This window comes from Prinia subflava, chromosome Z (assembly GCF_021018805.1).
Source record: "Prinia subflava isolate CZ2003 ecotype Zambia chromosome Z, Cam_Psub_1.2, whole genome shotgun sequence".
Classification (NCBI taxonomy): domain Eukaryota; kingdom Metazoa; phylum Chordata; class Aves; order Passeriformes; family Cisticolidae; genus Prinia; species Prinia subflava.
The window spans coordinates 4,877,228-4,899,971 of NC_086283.1; the positions used below are offsets into that span (position 1 = coordinate 4,877,228).

The 22,744-nt window shown below is 42.3% G+C and overlaps 1 protein-coding gene across 8 annotated transcripts in view; it reads right to left on the reverse strand.

Moving 5' to 3' along the window:
- The window catches only part of EPHA5 (EPH receptor A5), a 196,147-nt gene that overhangs the window by 48,547 nt on the left and 124,856 nt on the right, over window positions 1-22,744 (reverse strand). For all 8 annotated transcript variants that reach the window (XM_063422494.1, XM_063422493.1, XM_063422492.1 and 5 more), the window contains one exon: window positions 495-619. In XM_063422494.1, coding sequence (XP_063278564.1) covers window positions 495-619 — 125 coding nt within the window. The remainder of the gene's footprint in view (window positions 1-494; window positions 620-22,744) is intronic.

The following is a 22,744-nucleotide window of genomic DNA, read 5'->3' on the forward strand; positions in this document are numbered from 1 at the left end:
TTGCTTCCCCTTAAATCGAAAGAGGTGGAAAACCCAGGCAAGTTTTTGAGCCAAGATGCCCTTCTGCGTATCAGAGGACATACAATCTCTCTCTACAACCCTCTTTTCCTCTCCTTTCACAGTGGATGGAAAATCAAGTGAGAAATTGAAACACCAAAGGCAAGGGATTGCTGGATGTTTCTGGGAGGAGGCAGATGCTCAGTCCCCAACCCCTTCTATTTTTAACAAATGAGAAGGCTCTATCTTAATGTGATAAGGCTGGAGAGGAATCTGGCATGTGGATTTAATGTATTTGTTCAAGAGAAGTGGCACACTAATGGAAAACAACAGCCTCATTTCAAGTCTTCCTAATCATTTACTGCAAAAATCAATCTGACATTGATTTACGCATAAAATCTCTCCATTCCCTTCCATGACTCAAATAATAATAACAACTAAAAGAAGAAAACAATAAAGAGAAGGTACTTGGGAAGCTCGCAATCAGTCCATCACACCTTTTCAAAATATTTGATTTCATATTCCAGGATGATGCCATTGGGTCGATCTGGCTCCTGCCAGGAAAGGGAGATGCTATTTTTAGTTATCTTCCCTTTTTTCACAGTACTGACTGGAGAAGGTGCTGCAAGACAGGAGAAAAACAGAACAGACGAAAACCATTGTTAGTAAGATGGTCTGCCTCAGCCAAAATCAAACTCATCAGTGCATCCTCAATATTTAACAAGACTATCCTTAGCTACTGCAGATCAGTGGGGTCTGTTTTTACTTTGGTGGTATTTGCCCATTTTTAACAACTGGACTTGCACAGATCTGCTGTAGCATGACCACCAAATCAAAGTAGTACCGTGAACTACTATCTCAGCTTACACATCAACTCCGTCTTTTCAAGCAGTGTTCAAACACATCAACCCCACACCTTTTCTTTTCAGTGTCAGGGGTCTATGTTATCAGAATTACATATTGATTATGTTTTGCTTTCTTTTGCCTGCTTTCAAGGCATATATTTTTCAGAAGACCTTAGATTACATGGGCTCCTTAACTATTTTTGGATTTTAAGCCTAGGCATCTTTCAGCCCCCTCCTTCCAGAAGCAAGGAATATTACAATATTCCTTTATAATTCAATTGCTCTCCATAAATATCACTGGGGTGTTACAGCTCACATAGTGATGCTAATTCCTTGCAAATGGCAAAAGATTTTAATGGCAATCACAGTTCGGAAGTTCGCACTGTGCTTGGGGAAGCCACAGCGTGAGAGCAGCCATACCAGCTCTGCTCATTATTTTAAGATGCAGCCCTGAAAGGTTATCTGTCCTTTGCAGCACACACGTGCATCAGAAACAGGCTTGATCCTTTGTATTCAGTCCGATGTCTGCAGAGACTTTTTAAGTTGTGGTTGCTGCCACCCCTGCCAGCTCTCTAGCAAAAGTTGCTATGGGCAATGCAACCCTAACACCCCAGGTATTTCATGCCAGGGATTAGGAAACAACACTGAGTGAAAACAAAAAGAGATGGGAGAAGTCCATAGTCGCCCATTTGTGGGGCCAAGAGCAGCTTCTACAGAGATAAAAAAGAGGTCATGCCTGGATGAGGGACTTTAACTCATCTTCAACACAAGCCAGCTCCTGCATGGATGACAGGGAGCCTGAGGAGACCCAGGGCAAAGGCTTTTGTGGCCATAGGGGGAATGGAAAGCAAATAGCAGCAGCAAACAACCCCACTTCATCTTCCAAAATGTATTTGGAACTACAGAAAAAAAATTCTTCTATATGCAGGACTAGCTAATTATCTTAACACTATAAAACCCCCCAACTCATTAAGTAAAATAAAGACAACAAATACATTCATTTTTCCAGGTCTGATTTGAAGCCAAAAAGTAAGGGAAGCGCTCCAGACAATTATTCTTGGACTGAAGGCTAGCAGCAAGACTTCTCTGCTATAGCAAGTTCCCACATCTCAGTCTTGCTTCAGCACTAGTTTTTTACACTCCTGTTTACTTTCCCCACTTGTCTCTTGAAGGATCCTGAAAGGTGTTGGCTATTTCCATACTGTTTTCTGCTGGAGAGCTGGCATCAAGCTGTACAGACAATGTTTGCTTTTTAACTGTGCATCCACCACTGTGCTCACAACTGCTCCACTGACCGAGTAAAGACCACCTTGATTTGAATGATGATCATATTATTTACACAGGCACTGCATGGTGGTCACCAGCAATTTTTCATCTGCAGAAGTCACCTTACCCCTCCCCGACTGATGTCCTCTACAAGTTTTTGGGCTATGTGAAAGCAGATAACAACCTAAATACAAACTGCTAACCTGGTAAATGAATTTCTGTAATCAACCCAGGTGCCTAAATATGCACTGTGCATACATGTGCCCAGCAAGCTGAGTTGTGCATTTGAGATACAAGATCTGTGCACAAGTGTATGGCCAGATGTGTAAGCTCAAAGGAGTTAGAGTGAGTAGTGAGCTCCATTAAAACAGAATGAAGCTCCTTCTGATGCAAGAGAGCTACACAGTTTTCAGGGGCATTGCATAACAAGCTGTCGTGGTTGGGGGGGAGGTGAATTTTTCCAGGGGGATGTGGGCAGTCCAATCAGTGATCAGCTCTTCTGCTGGCACCTAGATTGGTCACTCGGAGGTTTGGACACGCCTCTGAGGACACAAAGAGTTAAAAGCAGGAGTCTGGGGGGCTCGGCCTCTTTTCAGATCCCGGTTTCAGCAGAGGGACGTCTCCAGCCTCCTTCCCCTGCCCAGCCACGAGGCTGGGTGGGGGAGGGGAAACACGTGGTCGGCTCAGGTAAGCCGGAGCCCCCCGGCGGGGAGAAGAGAATGGACAGGACTGGAACTGAACTGCCCCGTCCAGGATGGAGGGGTGGAAAACTGTGGAAGTGCCTTCTGTGTATGCTCACCCCCCTCCACCCCCAAACTCCGGGAGAAGGTGCCCAGCCACGTGGGGGTTGCCCAGCCTGGGAGTGCCTCAGCCTGCACCCTGCTGGGAGATAGAAGCTGTTAACCCTTGCTTGGCAGAAAGAAACTTTTCTTAGACATTGATTCTCATGACTGGTGATTTTGGAAAAAAAAGAGAAGGAAGCGGCCTGGGACCGAGGTGATAAAGCACGATTGGAAGGAACCTGATGGGCAAAGAATGAGAGGAGTAGCCTTTGGAGCTGGACTTTTCTTGCATAATGTCAGCCATGGACTGAACTTGAGTCTCTTTTGAACATAAACTGCATTTTTGGGTGGATACAGCTGCCCTTGCTTTTGCTACAGTGACTGGCACTTGAAGTGAGTAGCGAGCAGAGAAGAGAGGGGGAGGGTGAGGTGGCACCCTCTGCCCTCAGGGCAGACCTGCTCCTAGAACCCCGGCCCCTGGGTGAAAAGGGGAGAGCTTGGCATGCAAGTATCCTTAAAAGAGCCCTGTATGCAGTTTTCAGCCTGTGGACAGCGGTGAGAGCGCTGGACATAGGAAAAAGAGAGTGTCACCCTGGCAGACCTCTCTGGGCGGTGCCACGGGTGACATGGGAACACATAAAGGGTGGACCCGTGTTTTCTGAGGAACAGTCTGTGGTGCGAGAGAGACTCCTCTCTCCCTTGCTGAATTGAAGATTAGTTTGTTTTTGAGTGGTGATTGTTTGATCTAAAACCCAAGGGTTGGTCTGTGAAGAGTGATGGGTGGGGAGGTAGAAACTGGGAGAAGAAATGTTCTAAGAAGTTTTTATTTCTGTCTCTGTGTGTGTTTAAGAGTATCTCTGTCCCTGTTCTTATGTAATTAATAAAGTTTTGGTGGGTTTTTTTGTTTTCAAGATTTAAGCCTGCTCTGCTCTGTTCCTGATCACATCCCACAGGAGTTGTTAGAGAAAAAACATATATTCATGGGTGCACTAACATCTGGCCAGCGCTAACCCATGACACAAGCCTTACTGTGTGGTGGTAGTGCCAAGTAAAACGAGACTGTACAATCCTCATTAAATAGATGATGCTGATCACTTATGATGAGCCACTTAGATGCTACCATGTACAGGGAGGAGTCACCAAAGTACTCAAAAAAAGGACCTATGCCCTCTGGGACTGATCTTCAATGCCCTCAAATCCCTGCTACGCCTATCTCATGCTTACAGAGCTGGCAGCAGAGGTCTGGCAGGATAGAGAGCATCCAGCATTTAGTGCTGAGCACTAAACTATTTTAAACTCTTATTAGTAAAAGTAAATTTGAGAAGAGCAGTGAGGGGAAACCTCAGCCCTCCCTGGTATTGAATGCCTCTCAGGAGGGTGAAAATCATGCAATTCCCAGTATCAAAATCAGTTGGTCAAACAGTGGATTTTTCATCCACTTCACTGAGATTTCCAGAAGTGATTATAGGACTGAGGCTCACAAGTGCTTGACAGCCAAGAAAACAATGTAAGTGCTCCCAACCCATGTTGCAAAACCTTTCCCTAGGAGGTTCAGGGCAGTTTAACTCTCTTTTACTCGCACCAGCATAGTACAACACAAAATGCACCACCAGCCACCCAAACACACCCATCAAACTTGCTACACCCCTAAACCAGAGCATTCTCCCTAAAAAGTGTTTGTGAAAAGCTTGGCTCGTGAGCAGCCTTGTGGACTTAAATCTCTGTGTGTGCAAGTCTCTAAAATGTTCAATTGTGGCTTACAAATGCTCTGCTCTACCGGGAAATGGATGGAAGATAAGAAAATGAGTAACCCAACTCTTGAAGTAAATTAGGAGTAACCGTATCCTTTTTGAATCTCCTTCAAAAGAAGTGTTAAAGTGTAACCGTGAGATAAAGGCCAATTAAGTAAATTCAATAAATCCCAGTGGTGTTGGCATGATACAGCAACTACTCTGCATCCTCAATGCACGGACATTACGATGCTCTGAAGGGAAGGAAGGAAGGTATAAGTATTTTAGAGTTTTCTTTGTCAAACAAAATGTAATCCAATCCAGGCAAGTGGACAAAGTCTGCAATCATTCCATCTTAAAAGCCTGCAACTGGATACTGTGCTGTATGATCTCAGAAAAACAAAAGGATTACTTAAGACTTGCTTTTCAAAGGTCACTGCTTCTGCAAGGGCAGCTTCCTCTTAATACAAAGAAGTCAAACCACAGAGCCCTTCCATTTGGAGTACAACAGGTAAAAAATAAATTCACGTAAGAGTCAAGATACATAAAGCTGTAATATCTCATGTTTCTTATGTAAACAGACAGCAGTCTTGTTCAAATCCCTGCCTTGACACAACAGAAGGTGGATGTACATTGTGAATTGCTCATGTTCTGCAGATATGCATTAATTTCTCAGCCACACAGTCAAGATCAAAGAGGGATATTACATCATTTATGTTTATGTTTGCCAGTTATGAAAACAGCCATGCATATGATGAAAGCAAACAGAAGATGTAACAAGGTGTGAAATTGCCAATGTACATTTTTGCTCTCCTGAGACCAAAAATTAATCAGGAAGCAAAGCAAAGCATAGAAAACTGATTCTTCCTTTTTTTTTTTTTTTTTTTTTTCTTTTTTAATAAAATACTTTTGTTCTGTTTCTAACATTTCGTAAGAAGAGTAAGGGGACATTCCAAATAAATAAATTAAAGTTTCTGCGGAAGACTCATCATTAGTCACATCTGAATAACTACAGAAAATTATTTCACGAGGAACAGACATTTTAGGACATTGTTCCTGTGCAACCTTTGATAATGACATTAGCACTGAATTAGCAATCTAGGCACCAAAGGCCATATTTACAACATACTGTGCTGTGTCCCACTAATATCTAACATACAATAATGCTTAGTGGAATAAAATGCTAATTATGTTTTAAGAGAAACTAATGTTATCAGGTGAGCAACCACTGTACCAAGACAAAACAAATAATCCAGTTTCTACTTTCTATGGTCTATCTAATGCTCTCTCCAGGCCAATTACTTTTGCTTTGGTATTTTTCATTCTGGCAGGAACAACAGCTACTGGCTCCCTATCTCACTCAGTTCCAAAGCCATAACCTTTACCTGTTATTATATTACCAAACAGTTATGTCATAATTAATGTACTTAATAAAACCAGGTATAATTGAAGAAAATAAAACCCGTATTAGAAGAGTAACCACAAGACAAGTAACTCTGGTTTCACTTCAAAAGCGTGATATATTGTAACTTTTCACTCAGTTTCTAATTTTTTTTCTGAGGCCTTTGGTGACTTATAAAGCATTTAAAGCAAGACTTGCTTTATTCGCCAAGTCACACTAAGGGCATCGTGAAATTGCAGGTGGCTTCAAGCAGTAGGTTAAATTTAAAAATTTAAATTTAAAAATTACAGAGATATTAAAATAGCAACACTGCACGGGGAAGGAAAAATAATGCTTTCACTGTATTATCTCCTTCCTTTGCATTTCTACATAGGAACTTTTAGAGCAGGTTAACACTCAGTGGCTCTCTTAAGGGTACTTTTACTGTGAATATTATGCCAGGGTCAGAACTTAATATTTAAGCCATAACTTGACTTTTATGCTCAAATTTTTCATATCTCAAAGTGTACTCAAGTTTGTCTGATAATGGATTTCAAAACTCTTTGTCCCTTGAGAATTAAGAGTTGCAAACCACGCCTGGCTAGCCAGGTAAACAGGCCGGGCCCCAAGTTTGCAGGTGGCTGCAAATGTTTTTGAAAACTGAGTCCAGGGAAAAAAGGGTCCTTGTACTAAGAAGCATTAAATGCCATTTCTATTCTATCTGAGCTATTTCAAGAGATTTGAATCCTGCATAGGCCCTAAATAAGGCAAAGAGGTAAATGTTAGCCCCAAGATTAGATTAAATCCAAACAACTTACCAAGTAGAAGCCAATTCCTAAAACACTGTTCATATATGGAGATCATCTTCTTTTGAATGATTCTCCAAGGCATCTCTTGTGTAGATGGGGACTTCATGTTAGTCCTTTTCACATATCAAATATCAAAATGAGAACACAGTCTTCAAATTGCTTTGGCAATGAATATATAGCATTTCTTCAGAACTTCTAGATCCCAAGATGAACCCCTGAGGTGCCAGGTCTTAGATCTCTTTGCAGTCTGAATGGACATTTTAAATGCCTCTGAAACCTGAGGTGCCCTGATCTGCATCTTGAAACAAAGCAGGTCAAACAAGAGAGAGGAACCCCACAGAAGCACTCCATGGCTCTGACAGAAGGCAGGGCCCCATTTTTGCAATATGAATCCATGACCAACCCAAGCAACCAGATCTATCTCATTTGAAAAGGGGTGATCTTTCAGGTGGCTCCCATCCTGGATCCTGCCAGATTCAACACAGACCCTTAAGCTCCACACAGGACAGGACTTGACACCCAAGCTGGTCATGGCCAAGGTGCTCCCAAGCCCTTGCTGCCTCCCAGCTGGACAGAGGGCTGGGTTCATGGAAAGTGAAACCCCAGTTGGTGCCTAATTGTGTTGAGGAGCCTGTTCTTTCTCCGACAAAGCTTTCCTCAGGTAACTTTTTGCTAGGCTTCTAATCCCTGGACCTAAGATACCAGAAAAGTACCTTAGCTAAAGGCAAGGAGCAGTATGGATGCTGTGGCTTTGTGGACACTACTAACCCAATGCTTTCAAATACCAACACTCTCACTACAGAGAAGTGCTCTTGTGTTGGTAGATACAAACCAGAAAAAACACCTTCAATTCATACTCATATTAGAGAAATAACAGAAGTAATCTGCTAATGCAATTTGCATTAGCACAGGGATGATGGTTCATCTCTTACTTCTGATCTCTGCAACAGCTCAGGAGATCTGCCTGGCTACGCACCAATGTGATCTAAGGCCTCAAGATTTACTGTGCTCAACACTCTATGCTCTGGCAGTAGTTCCAGTGTGTTTAGGGGAAGGAGAGGTGTGTTTGCACTAAATTCACATAATTCAAGGCTTTTTTTTCTCTGAGTATCTCCTAAAGGAGCTTGCAAGAGAATCAGCAGAGAGAGAAAACAGAGGAAACAACAGCAATAAGGTAACATCAACTGATCCACCGTAAGGACCTATGGCTTCTTATGGTAAATCTTTAGATGAACTCTCAATGATACTTTGCTACTCCTGTAAAATGGTACTAAAAGAAAAAATAGCAACAAATGCCTTGCTGCATGTGAAAAATCACTACTGAAATCCTTCCTGAAATAATTTGTGTTATAAAAATGAATCTGTACAATGTTCTTTGTTATTAAGACCAAGTACTGATTATTTATGTATAAATTATGAAAACAAATGCATAGCTTTAAATGTTTGCATGCTGTCTTTTCCTCTTAATCAAAATATGTTGTTAATTGTGAGACAGCAGGACTCAACACTTGTTCCTTGAAGGACAGTGGATGCAACCAATGAAAGCTCTGCCATTCACAAAATATTTTGCCCTAACAAAATATTGCTAAGATTCTGATATTCTAATATTGCTGAAGTGCCTGCCTTTGTGGAGGCAGCCCAGTAGAGCATGGCTCTATTCACCTCTGGCACTCCTTTCTCTGCTCCCTTTCACAGACTGCATCAAAGTTTGAAAAATTCACCGCCTACACCACAAACCAAGCAAACTTCTAAAAAGTCCACCATAAGGATCTTACTTTCTCTCAGGGCTGTCCTATATCAAAATTGCAACAGGATTACGAACATAGCCTAAAGACACCCCAAAATCTAGGCACTAAGCTATAGGGCCTTTGGGGTAAGACTGCCTTGTCATTCCTCATGTGCACACCACCCCATTTAGAACAGAGCCAGAATATTTAATGATACCTATCGTATATCACTGCCATCTCAAAGAAACACATAACCTTTGCCAAGGCTCTTAAAAGCACATGGTTTCAAAAAATAAATTGGATTCTTGGCATTTGCCTTCTATTTACAGAGTTGCACAGACACGCTCCCAGCTCCTGCCAATCATGGATGAGGGACGTGTATTCCTAAAGAATGGAAGCTGCCTGCAGACCCACAACACTCGCAGGCACAAGGCCTGAGGAAAACATCACCAGGTATCACAGGAGAAAATCGTGTAACATTGAGCACACTCATCTTGAGGGGGGGAAGTGTTAGCTCCAGCTTTGATCATCAACAAACACATTCAATGCCTTACCAGGAATACAGGCAGACAACAGTCATAAGGAATTTTCAGGACTCTATATAATGAAGGCTACCATGATCTGCAACATCAATCAAGGTAATTTTTTTCTCTTGAAACCTCCTGCAAACACTCACCTGTGTTTTGCAGGGTGCAAAGTCCCTTTCATACAGCTACAGGCTGTCTAGAAAAAAAAAAAATTAAAAATTGGCCTGGCAAGACTGGCCCTGACCATAGCTCATTGAGAATTTTTTTTTTCAATTGCCAGGCCTAGCATATATTAATTTGTATTTACAGCAGCATCAGCCCTGTGTCCTGCACAGACAGCTCCTACTAAGCTGCAATTTATCATGATCCTCAGAAGGGAGAGGCTGACATTAGGGCATCACAGGTTGCCTGGGCTCAGGAAAAAGAGGCATCCCTCATGTCCCTAGCAGGTACTTGCACTCAAGGCCAATATGTATCTCAGACAAATATTTGGAGTAGGGAAGAGAGGCATGAAGAAACACCTTCCTTTAGGGTGCAGATCCACAGGGAATTCCAATATCTGATTTTGTTTTTCTAGAGCCTCTAGAAATCAAGATAGTAAGCTTTTCTGAAAGCTGGGGAACAGTTTGTGGTTAAGACCAGAGACAGATTTCTTCATACCACAGAAAAGCTGTAATTTCCCTATATTCCATTAGTGGTTTAGTTGCGAAGCCTAAGAATAAATACTATTGACTTATAAGACTCTCATAAATTCACTCCTAGCAAGGTGATAAGGATTCCAGCTCTGATCCATCAAAGCATTTTTGGAAAATGCTTAATTTTAAGTGCATGAGCGCTACCACTGCTGTCAGCATTTTGCTGGATTGTAGCCACAGGGCTCAGCATTTTGCCATAAAATTCTCATTATTGAGCACATCTATCAGACTGGCTTCCACCCATCATATCAAGGAGTGCCTTCCCTATATTTAGTAACTTAATACCTAATTTGCATTTAAGCAAAAACTTCCTTTTAAAAACCACATGCCATTAAGAACAAAACAAAGCCAAACCACAGCTACTGAATAAAATGTAAAATATTCATGGTTCCTGCTCCCTACCATCTTACCTTCTAAATTCCTAAATTGGCTCCTTTCTTCATACAAGACTTACTGTGTTCTTTTCCTAGCTGTTATCAAAGTCTAAACCTGGCAAATTTGTGGGCCATTTTTAAACTGTGTGGGAAATTTCCTTCTCTGCCAAGCCTGCCACTCTGTATGATACAGCAATCAGTCTTGCTGATGAATTCTAACATTAAAGCCAAATTACTAAACACTCCAGTGAAAACAGAGGCAGGCAAATTAATTCCTTATGTTTCCACTTGAAGAACAGCTACTGAAGAGGTGCATCAGGTCACAGGGAAGAAAAGGCAAAGCCCGTAACTCCCACTGTAGCTTGTTTTGGATTTCCTGTTGTATTTGGTCTCTCTGAATGCCACCACTCTTCTTATTTCACCTCTCATTCAGAAATGGGAGAATGGCATGAGCCCACCACTTGGCACAGGACCCTGAGATGACCACAGCTTTGCAGTACCACAGTCCAGATCTCTTCCATAAGTGACATCCCCAATGAAGACGAGAAGGCTTGAAATAAAATTCTTAAAACAAATAAAAATATATCAAACAGGTAATACTAGCTCAAACCCCTGTATCAGTAAAACCTCAAAATTACTAGAGCTAAAATGGAAAGGTTTATGTACCTGTGATTACATAAACCCCTTGGTTTGAGACTGACAGCTTTTCTGGATCAGAGCAAATGTTGCCCAGGCTCCTACTGTTTTTAAGGGAAATGGCAGACAAATAGAAAAAATCTAACAGATCCCATCCTTGCTGCCAACTCAGATATCCTGCCTAGTCTTTTTGGCACTTAAGTGTGACCATGGGCACCATTAGACCTAAAATCTCAGGTTGTCATTGAGATGAAGCTAACTACCAAAGTCAGCACAAATCCAAGTTTTACTACCGGTGCTTGGGAAAACACCTCTTGGTACTATCAAGGGAAATTTGTGTACCTTCAGCTTCCTAAAGGGTAACCTTTGCAGAATGAAACATGGGAGCATGCAATGCCCCTTTGGAAAGAAGGAAGAAGATGGAGCTTCACAGAATCACAGAAATGGTCTGCATTGAAAGAGACCTTAAAGATTGTCTAGTTCCAACCCTAATGCCATGGGCAGGGACATCTTCCACTAGACCAGGTTACCCTAGAGCCTTATCCAGCCAAGCCTTGAAAACACTTCTAGGAACATCACAACCACAACTCCTCTGGGCAGCCTGTGCCAGCGCCTCAACACACTCATTGTAAAAATTTTTTTCTTTAGATCTAGTCTGAACTTACCCTCTTGTAGTCTAAAGTCATTACCCCTTGGCCCCTTACAGGCCCTTGTAAAAGTCCCTCTCTAGCTTTCCTGTAGGCCCCCTTTGGGAACCAGACAGCGCTGTAGGGTCTTCCAAGAGGTCTTCTCTTGCTGGCTCCATCAAACTGGTATGAGTGGGGTGAACTGAATTTCTTGTCCCCTTGAAGTCAGCAGACTGTGACCTCCCTGTGCACCCTCCCACACAAACTGTCACACCATGTCCTGTTTCCCCTCCTGGTCACTCACGGTTCTCCTTGGGGCTGCTCTTTTTGGCAGTGGCTACTCCTGGCCCCACCAACTCATCAGCTGCTGCTGTATGAGCTGTGGGCTTCTGGTGGGTCCTGGCAGTCCTCGGGGGTGTCCCTGGCTCAGTAAACCTTCCTGCATGACTTGATGCCCTGCTTTGCTATGAAATGCACCTTGTCTGGGCTGTTTGCTTCGGCAAGCCCTCAACCCGTGGCTTCCCAGCAGGCAAAGTGATTTATCAGGTCCTTGGGGAGAAGGAGGAAGCACATGAAGGAGCTCCACAGCATGCCCCATTCTGAATGTCAGGGAAAACACAGTGCTTTGTTACTGTGAATCCAAGAGGGACTTGGAGAAAACTCACAAGTTAAGAAAGCTACGAATTGAGAGTGTTCTATCCTGGGGAAAAGGAGACTTAAAGAGAACATGAGTCTCCAAGTAAGTAAAAGGTTGCTGTCTCTGGAGCAACATAAGCACATTATGAAATTTAGGAGCAGCTTTCTAAGAACAAAAATAAGGAAGAACTGGAAAAAATCACCCGGTGAACCTGTGGCGTGTGTGGAGGTTTTAAAGCAGGCTAGATGAGCACATCCTGAGATCCTTCCAGACACAAGGCTCTACACAGACACCTGGCTATCACAAGGTAAGTGATAAAAATAAAAAGGATCTTGAAAGGCAGAGATCCAAGAGACATATATTTAGTGCCATTTACCAGCTGCTCGTTTGTGCCAGGAGACATTACAGAAAAATCTAAATTACTGAAAGTGGCTAGTCACACAAAAGGATGGCACTGGGATAAAAGCATCAGACCAGAGGAAACAATACTCTGCTTTCTGGCTCTGCCAGAGACTCCTAGCATGACCATGGGCACGTCACTTCATCTTTCCATGCTGTTATTTGTGCAATGAAGATAACAATAATTCCTTTCTCTGTATAGACTTGAGGGGCAGGAACTAACTATTCAGGTGCTGCCAGCACAATCTTTGCTTTGGCCTGCAGGCACTGCTGTAAGGCAAATAAAGAAAAGAAGGAATACCTGCAAGCATTCCTCCTGACAGTTTGCTTCCTCTATTTAAATCACAAGGAACTTGGTGATATCACACTGAGCTCAAACATGGAACAAAACCCCTACGTGAGTGACAAAGAGCGAAATTATGGGGAAATTTGTGGCAAAGGCTGGTTTTCATAATTTAATAACTCTCCCCAACTTCTGTTGCCAAGCAGAAGCACTAGTTCTGTACTTTAAGACACACACTGTGCAGAATTGCTTTGCTGAGGCAGAACTGCAGAGATCATGACTGAGCAACACAAGCCTAGGATGAACACCAACATTTGGAACGGGATAAATGCAGCTGCACATGAAAGCATGGCTTTTGACTCTCCCACCCTGCAGAGGCATCACTTTTCTGCAGGAAGCAAATATACACTCTTCTGACAAAATATGGCAGGCTTTTTCAGTCCAGTTAGTTTCTGAAGGTGTTGCTAAGGATTTAGAGACAAACTCAAGAATATGCCAGAACGTTTCTAACATGAAAACCCAATTTATGGACTGCACAGGGACTGTCTAATCCAATTTTTCCCATTACTGCTGACAGGATATGTCCTAAGCCCTTGTCTACTTAACTGGGTCACCACAGATTCTGGAGGTCAGGGCAATGCAGCGGTAGGAGAACAGCCTGAATATCTGAGCGTGGGATTGCCATCCAGAAGCTAAATGGTCCCAATGGAGATTTCAGCTGTTTCAAACGGTAACTGCACCTGAGATGCATAAATGGATATGTCTTTAGCTGTTCCTCTTCATCAGAACTGTGGTCAGTTTGCTTTCTGCAACATGATGCTCATCCCAATCTACACTGGTTGGTGGCTGATCATCCCATGACAGTATTTTTCACTGCTTTGTGGGCATGACATATGCACACAGGATAGCAGAGTGGGAATTTTCTGCCTTTTTGGCTTTCATTTCTGATAGTGCCACTCTTTAAAGCATCAGGAGAAGAAGAATGTGCCACAAATTCAAATTTTAGATCCATCTACCTGCTGGCTGTGAAACAAAAGCTTCACTACTCCAAGATATTGCTAGGAAGAGGCTTATAGGAATCAGGCAACTTACTGCTTCAGAGTAAGCATTTGTGCAGCTGCACTCCCTAATGTATTCTGAGGCTTTGGTGATAATGTCTCATTCAGCATTCCCATGATACTATAGAAAGATGGAGGGAAAAGAAGTTTCACTGCATCCAGATTCCTCTCTTGGTTCACAACCGCTGTGACAGGACCACAGATTTGGTTGTGGCAAGTTCTCCTTATAGTGATCACTTGCTTCCCCTCAGCTTTGTGACTGTTTGAAGAGAAAAGGGCATTTGAACATCAGTCACTGTAGGTTCCTTCTTCTGAGAGGTTTCTTGGCTCTCTTCTCCAACTTGTACCAGGGGACGATTTGGATAGACCTAAGAAGTGCCCTAGTCCTTCCAACTCACTCATCTTCATCTTTATCCAGTGTGTGGACTAGACCACCAAAAACTTCACTGAGGAATTAAAATACATGTATGTATGTCTTCATAGATGCAATACATAAAACACCTCCCTGTGTGGCATCACCCTGCACATTTGTGACTCTCCTTTAACCAACCTTCATGCTGCAAGTGCTCATTGCATCCAGTGGCTTGCTGCAATTGTGCCTTGAAGATGTCTGAAAGTAGTCCAAACAGCAGATGACAGGACAGTGTGGCTGCCAGAGCTCACTGCACCAATATCAGCTGCTCACAGCCATTTGCCTGTATCCCTCACAGGTATGTGATGATGTTAGCTCCCACTTGCTCTTGGAAAAAAAACAGCTTACAGCACCACTGACAACTACCCACCCAGTACAGATGGGAGCTCATGAAGGTTTTCCTTCAGACGATGCCTTGAGTCATCCACAGGGGTGTCATCCCAAGATCAGACATGTGCAACAGTTTGCATGGGTCCAGGGCTCAGGCTGCTCAGATTGAACAGACAGAAATCAAACCATATGGGTTCTTCACTATTCTGTTCCCCAGGTTGTTGGCTATTACCGTGACTCTCCCTAAATGTTCCCTGCACAAATGTATATAATACATTTACATTTCGATTATAATAGTAAGTGGCATTGAAAACGTGAGTGATGAATGCTATGCATCAGGCAGGATGATTAAATAACTGTGTGTAGATTCGGGGGCATATTAGCTTCTCTGCCTTCTGACATGATAATTGATACTTCCTAATCTATAGCAGAAACAAAACAGAGATTATCTCCTCTCAAACAATTCAGTTTCTATTCTCCTTTGTTCATTCCCCCTGCCCCTCCCTCACACAAGGGGGAAGACCATTAACTAGCTCTAACTGTTTTTAATTCAGTGGTATTGAAAATGGGATCCTAGCAATGCACGTAATTGATCCCATTTCACAGGACTGCCTTCCAAGGAGCAGCAGAGGTGAAGCATTCACATTATCAAGGTCACTGCAGTGAATGCAAGAATAACAAAGACTTGGATTTGCATCAGGATTCAATTACAGTGAAGTATACAAATCTTGCTAGGCTGCCCCCCCAAAATGAGAAGTACTCTAAAAGAGCTATACACAGCTAAACAGAATTTAAAAAAAGAACAACATTTGAAATAGTTTCGTTAAAACCCTATACAAATACAGTGGATTCAAACAGAATGCGTTTTATGTTAATTTACCTTGAATTTGTAAATTTATAGGCAATAGGTAAAGCAAGATAATTTTAAATCAATATACCTAGATCTTAAGGCTAAAAGAGATAATTTAGCCCTCCCACAAAACACCACTGACTTTTCATCTTCCTTTAAATCAATAACAATTCACTCCTGAGGGCAGATTACCAAACTTCACCACGCAGTGACTTGCTGCCCCATTGTGCCACTTGGTTTAAAAAAAATAAAACATTTTAAGAGATAACTAAACTTTGTTCTAGAAATTAGTATGGAAGAAAAAAAAAGTTAAAAAAATCAATACAACAGTTACTGTCTGAGAGCATGAAAAACAAACGAGAAAAAGACACTTTTAAGTATAGATATACATACATGCACACTTCTATAAGCCACACAGAAAAAAATCAAGAAGAACCTGAAGAAAGATGCTTCAAGTGTACTTTTTAAAGCTGAATGTCCCTTGAAGACTGCCAGTAAATTTCCAAGCAATTTGGCAACATTTATCAGTTCATAAAAATTACAAAAAAGCCCAATTTTAAAAGGCCTGCAGATACTGAACTAGCACATCTGATCAGTGAGAACTGCCCACATGCATTTTTATGCTGTATAGTACTGCAGTGCACAGAATTCTGCTCTGTGGATTACCCTCCTATGGGCCTGTTTCTATCAGTAAAGAATGCATCTGAGGAAAGAAATAAATTTTGCCCAGTGTTATCATCCACTTGAACTATCACATGGCTAAGAAAAGAGAAAAAAAATTCCATCCAATCATTCAACTGCCAAGCAACTGCTTACAGAGACTTATTACTTTGTGTGGTATGCAATCACTTCATTTACTGTACTCCAACCAAAATTACTCAAGTCATTAATGCCCGTCTAACTTCTTGTGCATCACTCTGATAAGAACTTCATATTCCTTCCTTCCTTCCTTCTGCTGCTAAACGAAAGGAATGCTGACCACACAGGCACATCTCACCTTGTATCTCAAGAAAGACACTGTTATCATCCTTGCATAGTTTCCAATGGTACCTTCTGTGTAAATATGGACCATGGGTTCCCTCTGGATCACCAGGATGCTGCTAATTTTAAAGCTTCTTGAGCTAGCTGCATTCTCTTTTGTTTATTCTAAGCCTATGGCCTTTAAAGTCTGGATGTGACATTTAAAAGGCCCAGTAAATGCCATATCCTGTCTCGACCATGTATCTTGTCTAACAGCAATGTATTATGATGTCACTGATCTAATTCTTGAGATCATCTCTTTACTAACATGACCCAGGATGGCTACGATGATAAAGCCCCGGGAACTCAAAAAATATCTCAGCCAGTGACCCAATAAAAAAATCTGGTGCTCTCTGCTTCATCTTTTCCTCGGTAAGGCATGTCAATTCATATACTACAACTATATACTGAATGACCTGGGCAAAAGGATTTTCAGAACATGGTGAAGACACTGTATTGACAAAATAACAAAAATCAAAATGATGGTACTTCCATGCACAGGATAATCTTGCTTCCTCAATACTCTGGGGAAAAGAAATTATGTTTGGAGCCAAAATTTCTACAGCCCAAACAGAAACACAAGAGGAGCTATGAAGACATCCGGAGAAAAGGGTGTAATGGTCAAACCTACCAGAGACATCAGGCCTTCCCTTGCTTGTGTTTGCATGAGAGGCTACTCACCAACTTCATCAAAAGTAATTTCTATACAAGCAAGACAAGAATCTGATCCACTATGGGAAGGTAAAATATAATATATCCCTCCAGGTACTGAATTAGCCAAAACAATGAATGAAACAGGAGACCACCTAGACCTGCAGTCAGCTGCAGGTTAACAGAGAGAAAATCTGCCCTTCCATTTTGGAAGAGATCCTATTTATAGTCTTGTACTTCAGTCCTTCATCAGGAAGGACTCAGATGTACACCAAGATTCAATCCCTAACCCAGTATTCCTGTGTAGTGCTCTAAGAAGCAGTCAAGAAGCATGGGGAATAAAGGAAGGACAAAAATAAGGAAATTACCTTTATGGCTCCACCTTGACATCAGTGAAGCATAGTGCCACTAGACCCTGGTGACTTTTGGTCTCTTCCTGGTCCTACTTATGAACTGTTGAGAAAAATCCCTTCACTCTCTTCTGCAGCCTATAAATGTACAGGAGGGACACTCCTGCTGCTCACAAAGCACTACGAGGTTCACAGCTAACATCCTCTACTGCAGCATACACATGCTCATCTTCGGTGGCAGCCTTAGGCCTATGGCTAAAACAATCTCTTCCCTGAGATCTTATGTGTTCATCTCTGCTCAAACACATTTAATTAAAAGACCCTAAGTGATGAGTTTCTAGCTATGATCTTTTACTGAAAATTGTCTTCCTTGGCAAGTTGCTCCTATTTTATTCCTAGACACGACTTCCAGACTTGCTTATTTCTGCAACACTACCTATACTTTCTGTGATGCCCTGACAAGGGAATATGTTTAATTCCCAGCAATGATTTTTTTCGTTCAAGGTGGCAGAGCCCCGTGCCTGTGACATGTATCTGCGTTTACTTCACAGGCCTTTTCTCAGAGGCTCCAAAAAGTCAAGGTTTCTCTCCTCCAATGCTGGCATGCAAAAATACCCTGCACAACAGAGCACAAAGAGAACACCCCTTCCTCCTGGACCTGACCACTTTATTTTTTTCCTTTTAATGCATGCAAATAAAACAGGCAGAGGTGAATACTACAGCCAGCAACAGGTAAACCTCTGGAAATGCACAAGTATCAGGAACCCACAATATTGGAATAGGGCTATGGAAACCATCTGGTGCCTCTCCAAGTGCTCTCCTACCACCTGATGTTACAAATGCTTGGATGATGGGAGCATCTGACAGGCTCTTAAGTCTTCTAAAATAGATTAATCTACATGCAGCATACAGCAAAGCAACAGATACTTCCTAATGGTCTGAAGTGCCAACTTCCATGATAAATATATGCATCCTATATGCAATTATGCCTGTATCTTAATAGCATTGAGATGGCTGCAAGATACTAATTACCAAGTAAGAATTTGGCAATCATACTCTATCATACCTTCCTCCTGACATAGTTACTTTTAAATAAACAAGGATTTGTTTTCAACATCACCAAAAAAAGAGGAGTTTCCTCCTTTGCTTTGTTCTAGTTTATCAAGTGCGATCATGGAATTAAAGAAGAGAAAAAAAATTCCATTTACTGAAGTACTGCCACTGCTTCACTGAAGCTACTTCACTGCTGTTTAAGAAACACTGTTAAGCCTTTAAGTAATCAGGGGGAGGAACAATGCTACCTGAAACAAAAGCAATCTCACTAGCTAATCCCTCCTATTCTCCAGCCAGAATTTCAGTGTTTGTTATGAACTGTCTGCAGACTTACCTTTAGTTTAATTACCAATACCACAAGATCCAAAGCATTGCCTGTTTGTCTGACACTGTTGTTAGACAAAACCTCTTACCTGAATCACCTGTGCAGATACTGGCAAACAGCTTACATCACAAGTAGAGTACAGAGAAACTTCTTTCTGAGGCACATGAGAGGGATGTAATGAGAGAATTGTGCCAATGCCACTCAGACATGGAGGGACTGTCCTTGCAGTGAAGTCAGTGGCAAAGTCTCTGGTTTACCACAGTATAGAGGGAATTAAGCCAGTGCTGAGCAATTGATAGATCTCCCACCTCAGTGTTATCTCCTGACTCAGGAAATAGAATAAAAATAAAAGGGCATCATGGTCATCTGCATAAGAAGCTGGTTAGGTGAGACTATAGCAAGGATAATGCAAACCAGTCTAAACCATTCTATGATTCTAAACGTGAGAATTTGTAGCAATGTGAAAGGATGCACTGATGATAGCAATATTTTTCCACTATTCATGCAGCATGGAGATAAATGCTGTGATCTGTGTCTGTCTGCCTCTTCTGGAGTGCTGTTTTATGGCACAGTTAACGAAATAGCCAAAAAAAAAAAAAAAAAAAAAAAAAAAAAAAAAAAAAAAAAAAGTAACAGTCGTGTCTTGCAGCAATTGAAAATGATCTTTGCCTTCCATCTTGGAAGAGGAGTAACAGAGGCCTGTGTTTGAGCCCTTCATATGCATTTTGATTGTGATGGGGGAGGTGGAAGGGAACTTGGAGTAAGCATCTACAAATGTAAGTGTGCGAATGATGACATGATGTATGACTATCTTGTTTACTATAATCCTTAGCCATGGATTTATTACTGTGCTCTTAACACATGCTGTACATCTTTTCGTTCATCTTCTCACCCCTACTTTCCCTTCTAATTGGAACTCAGTCTGTGAAATGTAATTAAAGCTCTCATAAATACTGCCAGCAAGTGCACCCTTTTTCATCCAAGCAACTACTAACATCTTGGAGGAGACCTCATCAACCTCTGATAGAGATACAGACTAATGTATCTTCTCACACACCTCACTCAGGATGGGGAAGTCAATCTTCCCACCTTCCACATAATTAAAGTCATCCACATTATGTACTTTTCCTTCACCACTCCCTCCCCTTCTCTGACACATGTATTACCCTGTCATCAGCTGCTTTCCTTCCATCTAATTTATTCTGTTTTTAATCACTGAGCAAAACCCAGTACTTTCGAGAAGACCTGGTGCAGTCCTAGGCATCAGCTCAGAATCAGTTTTCTTATATTAAAAGACGGCACTTTCAGCTCTCCTTTAAAAGGGATTATTTCCTGCAATCTACAGAGTTTATTCATGCCTGGGAGTGAAAAAAAGTACCCTTTTCCATTCACAGTAAATGACTGTGACATTAACAATGAAATTCAATGGTACTTCAAAGACTCCTATGGGCCCTAAAGGTTGTGCAAGGCAGCCTGGGGACTGAATAAAGCCCAGTTAACCCAACAGGTGGCTTCATTTGCTCTGTGAAAAATAGATGCTGCTTCTCTTGGAGAGGAAAACACTCCTAGACTCAGCCAAACAGCAGCTGTAAAATCGTCAGACTTGCGGCTTCTCTAAACTTTTCAAGCACCCTCACGGCAAAGGGAAAAGGGAAAAAGCGGCTGCTGTGCATGCCAAAGCTCTCCTCCTGCCAGGGCAAAGCGCACAGAACTTCCATGATCCACCAGTTCACGAGCCATGGCTGCCTCGTCCCCAGAATCGTTACTTCTGTGAGGCAGAGGAGCTGGAGATGGAGACAGGCAGGCAGGAGACCTGACAGTTCCTTACTTCAGACATTTGGATGTTCTCCCATCCAGCCCCTGGCACAGCCCTTTGGGCACCTGCTTGAGGCTCAGCTGTGGGGAGCAGAGGGCTGTGCGACCCCAGAGCCTGACACAGCCCTGTGCAGTGATGTCCCTGGCTGAGGCAGCCACCTCACCAGTCCCTGGCAGATGGACTCGTGATCCAGGTTAAAAAGTTGAAGAGAGGCAGAGAAACTGGGAGGAGCCCCTGAAATCTTTGCTAAAGTGCTCAAGTGGATAAACATAGTGCCAGTGTCTTTAGCAGTTTATTACTTCTATCACTTGATTTTGTTAAGCTTTTTTTGGACCCTCATCAGGGAACAGTTGCCAAGCCACTCTAAATACTATTACTGTCAGAGGCCAAATAAAACTCATCTGTATTTACTGAACAGGTAGCAATTGCTCTCTTGCTAGATACCACATCAAAACGATCAGATTTTTAATTGCCTTGTCACTGGAATTTGTAACAGCTTGGAATGGATACCGTCACATTATTAACAGTTCCCTTTCTAGCAGACAAAGCACAGTTCACCAACCAGATGCATTGAAGGCAACACCTTGCTCTCAGCTGGACTTGGATCAAAGACTGTCTCTCCTGACAGAAGGTGCAAAAGAGGAAAGGAGGAAATTTTCACTTATTTCACTAAGCAATTAAGATTGAGAGCAAATGGGCCCCCTGACACACTTCTCCCCAAGCTATTGAGCACACTTTAGCTCTCTAAATGTTTTGGATAAATACACTGTTGACTGACATTTCTATCTTTAATGCTGCAGGGAAACTGAAATCATAATAATACTAAAACCAATTCAGAAAAAGCAACCCCAAACCCAACAGCCCATCTCCAGTGGACTCTGGCCAGCCTCTCTTTTCTGCTCTTAAGTTAGTTTGGCAAACAGGTTAGGAAGCATTTCCAACACATTTTAGGGTTCCAGCCCTGTGGGAAGGTTTCAGCAGGGGCAAGGAGTAGCAAGAATTGTTCCAATCCTGGTGTGTGTCCTCTAGCCTGTCATACTGCACCTCTGTGCCTCAGTTCCATCATCAATGAACCAGATGCCTGAAAAACCTCCCTGATGAAGGCAATGCATAAAGGTTTAGGCATTGAAATAGTAATTTACTGACATTAGGTAATCCCTTCCAATGGTGCTGTATCCATCAGGTCTGTATACAAGAAAGCTGAGCCAGCTTGCATTTCTTTGCATAACAACCATGTATTTAACTTTCTGATTTTGTCCTAAATGAAGAACAGGACACTGTACTAACTGAACTTAAAAAAGCAGTTCTCATTCACTGACCAACATCAGAAGACAGAGGAAGAGTGCAAGGCCACAACAGATACACAATTGTTACTGGAGCACAAACAGTATTACCCACAGACTACTTTATGGGGCATTTGTTTTGCTTTATAGAGATGTTCTGCAGGGTTGCAAATAGCACTCAAAGCCTTCTGGGCTATTTGACTCTGGAAGAAGTCCCTGTTGCAACTTCAGCCAACACGTAGCAGAGGGTTTGGTGCAATACCTCTGTGGAAGGTACTGGGCATTTTGTCCTTCATGCACACCCAGCTTTGATAGTTGCTGTCTGCAGTTTTGGAAAAGGTAGAGATGGTCTGTGCCCTCATGTGCATCCTTACCCAGTCACCCTCCAGTTCCTTCCCATGTCCTTGCAAGGGCTGAGTTGTACCTGGGACAGAGTGATGTAAATTAAATAACCCAGTCATTTCTGCAGCGATTAGTCTTCCAGTTTATTGAACTGGGTGAGAGCACCTCTCTGTGGAAACTGTCCTTGCATGGCCAGGTGTTTAAAGGCTCAGATCGTAACTCTCCAGCAAGGTCAGCAAACAATTTCATGCTTTTGGTGCCACCCCTTAGGAGAACAAGGCAGAACCATGGAGCTTCATGGCTTAATGATCCAAGACAGGAGCCCATTGTGGGGAAGGTAGAGCTCTGGGGATGACAGGATAATGGTGCGGTGCAGATCAGCCCCCTGTAATAAGCCACACTAATGCTGAACTGTGTGGAAGGAAACTCAGGAAATAGAATAATTAATAATCTCCTTGTCTGAGCAGCACTTTCTCTCCTTCAGTTGAGGTAGATTGCAGAAAGTTGGAAAGAAGCTATGAAGAAATGGCACACAGGGTC